The 9,339-nt window shown below is 36.4% G+C and overlaps 1 protein-coding gene across 5 annotated transcripts in view; it reads left to right on the forward strand.

The window, feature by feature from the left end:
• Window positions 1-9,339, forward strand: part of QSER1 (glutamine and serine rich 1) — a 47,470-nt gene that overhangs the window by 16,606 nt on the left and 21,525 nt on the right. For all 5 annotated transcript variants that reach the window (XM_014538149.1, XM_014538151.1, XM_014538148.1 and 2 more), the window contains 3 exons: window positions 6,136-6,464; window positions 7,395-7,511; window positions 8,056-8,189. In XM_014538149.1, coding sequence (XP_014393635.1) covers window positions 6,136-6,464; window positions 7,395-7,511; window positions 8,056-8,189 — 580 coding nt within the window. The remainder of the gene's footprint in view (window positions 1-6,135; window positions 6,465-7,394; window positions 7,512-8,055; window positions 8,190-9,339) is intronic.

Consider the following 9,339-nt stretch of genomic DNA (forward strand, 5'->3'; position numbering starts at 1 on the left):
GTTATTTTTAAATACATTTTTCTTATTTAAAAACATTTAACAAAACAATTGCGGTGTTTTTTGGGTGTCCGGAACGGATTAATGGCATTTCAATTCATTGTAATGGTGAAAATTGATTTGACATTGAATTAAACTCGTAAGTCAAGGCCCCACTGTAGTTTCCTTTTTGTAATTCATTTGTCTGGTTTTGGTATCTGGTTATTGCTGACTTCATAAATGAATTGGGTAGTGTTCCCTTCTTTTGTATTTTCTGTCAAAGATTTGGTAGTAGTATTTCTTCCACAGATGTTTGGCTGAATTTGCTAGTGAAGCCATCTAGATCTGGAGTTTTCTTCATCAGAAAGTTTTTAACTATGAATTCAGTTTACTTTTTTCCTTTTTTTTTTTTTGTTAATCCTCACCCAAGGATATTTTCCATTGATTTTTAGAGAGACTGGAAGGGAGGGGCATGGACAGAGAGAAACATCGAAGTGAAAGAGACACATGGATTGGTTGCCTCCCGCACACACCCAGACTAAGGGCCGGGGATCAAGCCTGCAACTGAGGTATGTGCCCTTGACTGGAATCGAACCCAGGATCCTTCAGTCCGCAGTCCAACACTTTATCCACTGAGACAAACCAGCTAGGGCTCAGTTGATTTCTTAATGCTAAATCCTTTTTTAAAAAAAATTCTACCATACTCTATTTGGTCATGATGAATTTTTTTAACCCATTGTAAAATTTAAGTTGCTGGTATTTTATTTGGAACTAGAGACATGATGCACGAAATTCGTGCAAGAGTAGGCTTTCCTTTCCCCGGCTACTGGCACCTGCTTCCCTAAGGCACCTGGGACCTGGGCTTCCCTCTGGGCACTGGCAGGCACCGGACCCTGGCTTCCCTCCAGCTGCCGGCACACACCCAGGACCTGGGTTTCCCTCGAAACCCTGGCTTCCTCCGGTCTAATTAGCATATTATGCTTTTATTATTATAGACTAGAGGCCCAATGCACAAAATTCGTGCACTTGGGGGGTTATATCAGCCCGGCCTGCACCCTCTTGCAGTCCGAGAGCCCTCAGGGGACATCCGACTGACAGCTTAGGCCCGCTTTCCGTGGGGAGCGGGGCTACACCGGCAGTTGGACATCCTTAGCGCTGCTGCGGAGGTGGGAGAGGCTCCCGCCACCCCCGCTGCACTCGCCAGCCGTGAGCCTGGCTTCTGGCTGAGTGGCGCTCCCCCTGTGGGTGCTCCCCTTTTGTTGAGCGTCTGCCCCCTGGTGGTTAGTGCACATCATAGCAACCGGTCGTTCCACTGTTTGGTCGATTTGCATATTAGCCTTTTATTATATAGGATTTTAGACCTAGATTCATAAATGAGATTAGTTTGCCCTGGTTTTCTTTTGTCTTATTCTTGTTTGTATTCAGGAATATTTTGAAGTTTATTACATATTATAGGGATTTGGTTAAACTTTCTAAGAATATGTCTGGGACTTTGCAATTTTTTCCTGAGGTAATTTGATCTATCTGGGTCAATTTAAGAAAGTTATATTTTCTAGTAAAATCATCCCTTTTGCTTAATTTTAAAGTTTGTTGTTATAAAATTGTACATAGTATTCCCTTATACATTAAAAAAAACTTTTTATTGATTTAAGAGAGGAAGGAAGAGTGAGAGAGATAGAAACATCAGTGATGAGAGAATCATTGATTGGCAGCCCCCTACATATCCCACACGGGGATCAAACCTGCAACCCGAGCATGTGCCCTGACCAGGAATCGAACTTTGACCTTCTCGTTCTTAGGTCAGTGCTCATACATTTTTTTTTTATCATTGATTGATTTTTAGAGAGAGATAGAAACATCTATTTGTTGTTCCACTTGTTTATGCATTCATTGATTGCTTCTTATATGTGCTCTGACTGGGGATCAAACCCACAACCTTGGTGTATTAGGACAAAGCTCTAACCTACTCAGCAACCTAGCGAAGTCTTCCCTCATAAGTTTTTATTCTCCTCTATTTCTGTAATTATGTTCTTTTTTGCTCCAAATGACTATTTGAATCTTTTTGTTGATTGATTTGTGAAAATTTACCTATTTAATGAGTCTTTTCAAGAAACCTAAGTACTTTTTTTTATCATTTTTTACTCACTTTTTCTTAATTTTTGCTTTTATCAGTTCTTTTTTCCTACGTTCTCCGGTTTCAATTTAATATTCTCTCTTTGGCTTCTTGAGTATAATACTTCATGTTTGTATTTGCTCACTTTCTAACTATTTGCTTTGAAGTGTTAGTTTTCTTTTTTGCACAACACTGTCTCTATCCCTCTGGTTTCAATTTGTAATGCTCTCACTGTCCCTTCTAAATGGTTTGTCATTACAGTTTTGATTTCCTTTTTAACCCAAAAGTTATTAAGAATAGTGGTTTTTTGCCTGTTTCCTAGTAGGTTTTGGTGGGGGTGTTGTTGTTGTTTTTTTTTTTAATTGATTTTTTTACAGAGAGGAAGGGAGAGAGATAGTCAGAAACATCGATGAGAGAGAAACATGGATCAGCCGCCTCCTGCACATCCCCCACTGGGGGTGTGCCCGCAACCCAGGTACATGCCCTTGACCGGAATCGAACCTGGGACCCTTCAGTCCGCAGGCCGACGCTCTATCCACTGAGCCAAACCGGTTTTGGCGGGGGTGTTGTTTTTGGTATTCTTTTGTTACTGACTTGTGGCCCTGTTATATTGTTATCAAGGAAATATGGCTTAAATAATGTCTGCATCTTAAATGTATGGAAATTTTATTATTAGCTGGGTAAATGGTCAGTTTTTATAAATTCCATGAGTAACAAGTGATAATAGGTTTCATTAAATCCTTTATATCTCATTTTTCACTATGTGATGAATGGGTAGATGAAAAGTATACCAAAATGTTCATGGTTGTTACCACTGAGTTATGGTACCATGAGGGTTTGTATTCTCTACTTTTGTGTATGTTTGAAATGTTTAATAATAAAAAAGTTTTTTAAAATCCTCCCTATCCTTATTTGTTTTTAGATTGCTTGATCTGTTGATTCCTGAAAAAGGTGTGTTAAAAGTTTCCAACTACATTTAATTATTTATCGAATACAGTTTATTTGATATGTTTTGAACCTAAGTAATCAGGTGCATACAATTTTACTATAGTTAAATTTCTTTTATCATAATAAAATATCTCTTTTCCCCATTTAATTTCCCATTTCTGTTTTTAATATTGCTGTACTAATTTTATTATTGGTAGCATATTTAGTGTATTTTTCCATATCTCTGTTTTCTTTCTTTCAGAACATTTTTCTTATGAAATAAAACTCACATATGGACTATAACACACACAGGAAAACACATAAAAATTTCCATAAATTTGAAAATGTAGACATTATTTAAGCCATATTTCTTGACCATATGCAGCAATTTCATTGTACAGTATTATACATTTTCCCCTCAATTTGGAAGTTATACATTCTTTTAAAAAGATACTTGCTTAGCTTTTAATTATGGAAATTTTCAAACATAAGCAAAAGTACAGTGATTGGCATAATTAAACCAATTTATGTATCAATCAGCTGAACCACATCGGCCAGGCAAAAAGAAAGAAGAAAGATATAAAGAAATAAAAATAAGTTTTTATTTAAAAACTTCTAAATAACTTGTTACAATTCTAAACAACTCATGGCTTAAAAAGGAAACCAGAACTGAAGTGACAAACCACTTAGAAAGGACCGTGGAGCATTGTATTTTAAAACCAATGGGATGTACCAAGAATGTGGAGCAAAGAAAACTTATGACATTAAATTCTACACATTAGAAAGCAAAAAAGTACAAAAATAAATTGAGTATTAAATTAAACCTAACTCATAACCTTTAGAATTAATCACTGAGTTGGATGGTAATCACTTCCTTGCTTTTCTTCTATCATTTTACCACCTGTGTATGCCTCCCTACACCCTATACTTTTGTTTTGGCTTGTTTTAAAACTTCATATAAAGAACATCATACAGTATTATACATTTATCTCTCTACTAGTTTGGAAGTTATACACTTTAAAAAAATATTTGCTTAATTATGGAAATTTTCAAACATAAAAGTACAGTGATTTGTATAATTAAACCAATTTAGGCATGAAATATATTTCTTAAATAATAAGACTGAAAGTCAGAATTATTCCTTTACTAATAAGCGTGATGTTAACTGGGTTTTTTATATATAGATACCCTTTATCAGGTTGAAGACGTTCCCTTCTATTTTTAGGTTGTGAGTATTTGTATCATGAAAGTGTTTATTCATGATACTGAATTTTGTCAAATGCTTTTTCTGTGCTCATTGAGATGATCCTTGGTTTTTGTACTTTTTTATATTAATGTGATGATTGGTTGATTTTCAGATGTTAAACTAAGCATGCATTCCTAGGATAAAACCCACTTGGGTCATTCTTTTTTATGTTGGTAGATTTTCTCATAGTTTTTTTGTTTGTTTGTTTTGGAGATTTTTGTGTATATATTCATGAGGGATACTGATCTGTAGTTTTTTTTCATGGCATTTTTGTCTGGTTTAAGTATTGGAATAATACCAGTCTCATAAAATGAGTCTGGAAGTACTTCCTCCTATTTTTTGGAGTTTAGCAGGGATTAGTATTCTTATTAAACTGTTGGGTGAACCCATTTAGGCATGTGCTTATCTTTATCTTTGTGGGAAGTTTTAAAATTTCTTTTATTCTCTTTATTTGTTATTGGTCTATTCCAATAATTTTCAACCTTTTTCATTTCATGGCACACATAAACTAATTACTAAAATTCTACGGCATACCAAAAGTATATTTCCTGCTGATCTGACAACAAAAAAAATAGGTATAATTTTGATTCGTTCCCACCGATGGCTGTTGTCATTTTAAAAAATGTTTTTATTAATTTGAGAGAGGAAGGGAGAGGAAGAGAGCGAAAACCATCAACACTGATTGGCTACCTCCTGCATGCCCCCTACTGGGGATCAAGCCCACAACCTAGGCATGTGCCCTAACGAGGAATCAAACTGGTGACCTCTTAGTGCATGGGGCGAAGCTCAACCCACTGAGAAACACTGGCTAGGGCAGCTGTTGTCATTTTTAAATTTGATAATCTAAGGGAAAAGAGGTCAGTGCCCCTGACTAAATACTGCGTGTTCTCAAAATTCTTATGACACCAGTTGAAAATCACTGGTCTAGCCCTGACTGGTTTGGCTCAGTGGATAGAGCATCGGCCTGTGGACTGAAAGGTCCCAGGTTCGATTCCCGTCAAGGGCATGTACTTTGGTTGCGGGCACATCCCCAGTGGGAGGTGTGCAGGAGGCAGCTGATTGATGTTTCTCTCTCATCGATGTTTCTAACTCTCTATCCCTCTCCCTTCCTCTCTGTAAAAAATCAATAAAATATATTTAAAAAAAATCACTGGTCTATCCAGATGTTCAGTTTTTTCTTGAGTCTATTTTGGTAGTTTGTGTCTAGGAAATTTGTCCATTTCATGTAAGTTATTTGTTAGCATACAGTTTTTCATATTACATTGTAATCCTTTTTATTTTATGGCTTCTAGAGCCTGTTCAGAATATTTTGGGGTTGTTGTTTTCCTTTCCTACATACAATTGGCTGTTCTTCTAGGAATATTTCACAGCTTTGGTCAGCTGACCCTTACTTAATTTGCATCACTTTTGTGACTCTATTCTTTTTAAAATATCTTTATATTACTTAAGTGGACTTGGGGTCATTGTAGGTCAGTGGAGATTCTCAGTCTGTAATGCCCACCACTTTGATTATTGAAAATTAACAGCCATTCTTTAATTTCTTTCTGCAGTTTTTGACTGTTTCAAGTACTTTTTTAAATATATTTTTTATTGATTTCAGAGAGGAAGGGAGAGGGAGAGATGGACACATCAATGATGAGAGAATCATTGATCAATTGCCTCATGCATGCCCCCTACTGGAGATCGAGCTCACAACCCGGAAATATGCCCCCACTGGGAATCGAACCTTAACTTCCTGGTTCATAGGTCGATGCTCAATCACTGAGCCACACAAGCTGGGCATTTCAAATAATTTTAAGGCAAAAATAATTGTTTCTTTTTAAACTGTTATGTTTAATTATTTTTATTATTTATTTGTATTTGCTTGATCTAGTTTCAGAAGCCCTACAGGTGGTAACTACTAGCCTAACTGCCAATACTACTGGTACTTCTACTACTTCCTCCACCTCTGTGGGTACAATTAAGCAAGAACCTCTCTACTCTACTTCATCTGCAGTAAATATCCTGGAAAATAAAGGCTCTACAGAACTCCCAAAGCCCATCGAACTTGATGGTCTTCCTTCAAACCAATTTGCAAAAGGACAAGACACTATTGCCATAGAAGGTTTTACAGATGATGAGAACACAGAAAGTGGAGGAGAAGGCCAATACAGAGAGCGTGATGAGTTTGTGGTAAAGATAGAAGACATAGAGACTTTTAAGGTGATGTGAATGTTCACAGGAATAAAGGCTATGTATAGTTTAGTGGGAATGTACTATTTTAGCTTTCATGATGACTTCAATAGTATGCACCTAGCTTGAAATTCATAAAGTTATATTCTTTATAATTGTTCAATAATCACTAGTATATACCAGATATTATATAAAGGAAAATAACTTAAAATAATTTTAACTTATATCTGAGTCTTATGTATTTCTGACTAGTCAATATGTTGCATTTATGTACTAGCGACTAGAGCAGTTTTGAAATGTTAATTTTTTTTTCAAGGCTCTCAACTAATTGTATACTATTAGGAGATTGAGAAAATGATTATTTAATTTTAAAGTTTAAAGAAAATAACAGTATAATGTAAAAGTAGAATTAGACTTATTTTTATAATTTCAAATTATAGAACCATGAGTATAACTACAATTTCACACAAGATAATTTTATCTATGTTTAAGAAAACTTATGTTTGAGTTTCTGGGTGTTTGCTTTGGTTTTATTTTTTAATTGGGGTGGAAAGGAATAGCATTAAAAAGTACAATGAGTACAAAATTCAAATTATCTATATTCCATTCACAATTAACTGCTGTTATTATTTCAGCATATTTGTTTATTGTCTTTTTAAATATGTATCTACTGTTATAAAATTGCATAAGTAATACATGAAAATATCATCAGAAAAATTTTCTAGTAGCTATACAAAAGGGTAATGGGCTACTTTGCATGTTGGTGTGCTCCCTCTATCTGGAAGAATTTAAGCAGAGACTGAATAGTCAGCTTATAAGAATTATTATAAAAATTCAGCTAAGGTAAAAGATAAAAGGTTGCGCTAGATAGGTTTTTAAGATTCCTTTTAGCTCTAAGATTCTATAAATCTAGAATATGTTGCTAGTGTTTGTAAATGTAATTAATTCTGCTTATTATAGGAGGCTTTAAAAACAGGAAAAGAACCGCCAGCTATTTGGAAAGTACAAAAAGCTTTATTACAGAAGTTTGTTCCTGAAATTCGAGTTGGGCAAAGAGAATTTGCTGCTACAAATAGTGTAAGCAAAATGTTTGTTTATATTAGCTTTCCTATTTTTTGACAGTGATCCTGTGGAAAATATAGAATGATTTAAATTTAAATATATTTTATATTGAGCATTTATAAAATAGCATAAAATTTGAATAACAGAGTACAGGCATACCTCGGAGATATTGCAGCTTCAGTTTCAGAACACCACAATAAAGTGAGTCATAATCTTTTTGCTGGTGGAAGGTAAGAGTTTAGATGGGCTCAGAGACACTTAATGTTGATTATCCCAATTTACCAGAAGATTTACAGAGGTTATTCTTTTGTACTTATGTACTTATTTAATAGCATTGAGTAAGTAAATATCTGATAATTAACCAAATGAAATTGCTTCTGTGTATGAGCCTGCAGTTAAGAATTAGCCTAGGATCGTTTTTATTGAGGGTGCAATTAGCCTGCCCAGAGCTGCATTTTGAAAAACGTGAAGGATGTTTATGTGACATTCAAGCTGACAAAGTAATATTCTATGTACAGAATGTATAATTATGTAATTCAAAGTGTTACTTTTTCCTTAGTACCTTGGATATTTTGGAGACGCAAAGAGTAAATACAAAAGGATATATGTGAAGTTCATTGAAAACACAAACAAAAAGGAATATGTCAGAGTGTGTTCCAAAAAGCCAAGAAGTAAGCCTTCACAAACTAGCAGGTATTTATTTTTTTATGTACTACTAGAGGCCCGATGCATGAAATTTGTGCATGGGTGTGGTCCTAGGCCTGGCTGATGATGGAAGCGCAAGCATCTGGCATGGAAGGGCAGGTCCCAGCTGACCTCTTAGCCTCCCGGGCCCCCATGCGCCCCCTCCGCCTGAGTCACGGCGCCCGAGTCCCCATGCAGAGATGCGATTAACGTGGCCGGACGCCATGGGCTAGGGCGCAGCCTGGGCCTCTGGGCTGCTCAGCGGCACCACGTGGAAGCCAGGCGGGCAGCACGCTCTCTCTTCCTCTCTGTAAAAAATCAATAAAATATATATTTTTTAAAAAAGAGTAGGCTTTCCTTCCCCTGGCTGCCGGCACTGGCTTCCCTCCGGCCACCGGCAGGCACCCGGGACCTGGGCTTCCCTCACAGTCCCAGCTTCTTCCAGAAAGTCAACCAGAAGGATGTCTGGTCTAATTAGCATATTACGCTTTTATTATTATAGATGTTTGTGTAGTAATTATTGGAGAGCTTATTATTGGTGATGTCTTGTACAAAGAATTACATCAAAGAGACAGATTTTCCCCCCATTATATACAAGTCTAAAAATTCAGCCCTAGGGAATAATTAGTTCTTTTTGAAGAAGTGAGAAGAAAAAGAATTTGTAGTTAAGGTTTGAGTTCAGCTTTTTGTGACATAGAGTAAGACAATCTTTTTTATATATAAAGTGAAAATGATAATGGTTTGTTGTGCTATTCAGACATTGTTCCACATGAATTAAAGGGCCCAAATCATGCCAGGAAAACATGCCCCAAACCATAACACTGCCCCCACCAGCTTGAAGGGTTGTACTCATGTATGTGGGGTGCATGCTTTCATGCTGTTTCCACCAAATTCTCACTCTGACCTCCACATGATGCAACTGGAAACATAATTCATCAGACCACATGACTTTTTTCCAATGCTCGACTGTCCAATTCTTGTGTTCCTGTGTGAATTGGAGACGCTTTATCTTGGTAACTGCAGACAGCAAAGGTGTTCGAACAGGCCTTCGGCTTCACATCCCATATGATGCAGTGTACGGCTAATTTGCCTACCAACGTCAGGTGGTCATAATAATCTGGCCACTCATCATAATATATATCCCACATTCAAAGGCTGT

The sequence above is a fragment of the Myotis brandtii genome, unplaced genomic scaffold, assembly GCF_000412655.1.
Source record: "Myotis brandtii unplaced genomic scaffold, ASM41265v1 scaffold187, whole genome shotgun sequence".
Lineage (NCBI taxonomy): Eukaryota > Metazoa > Chordata > Mammalia > Chiroptera > Vespertilionidae > Myotis > Myotis brandtii.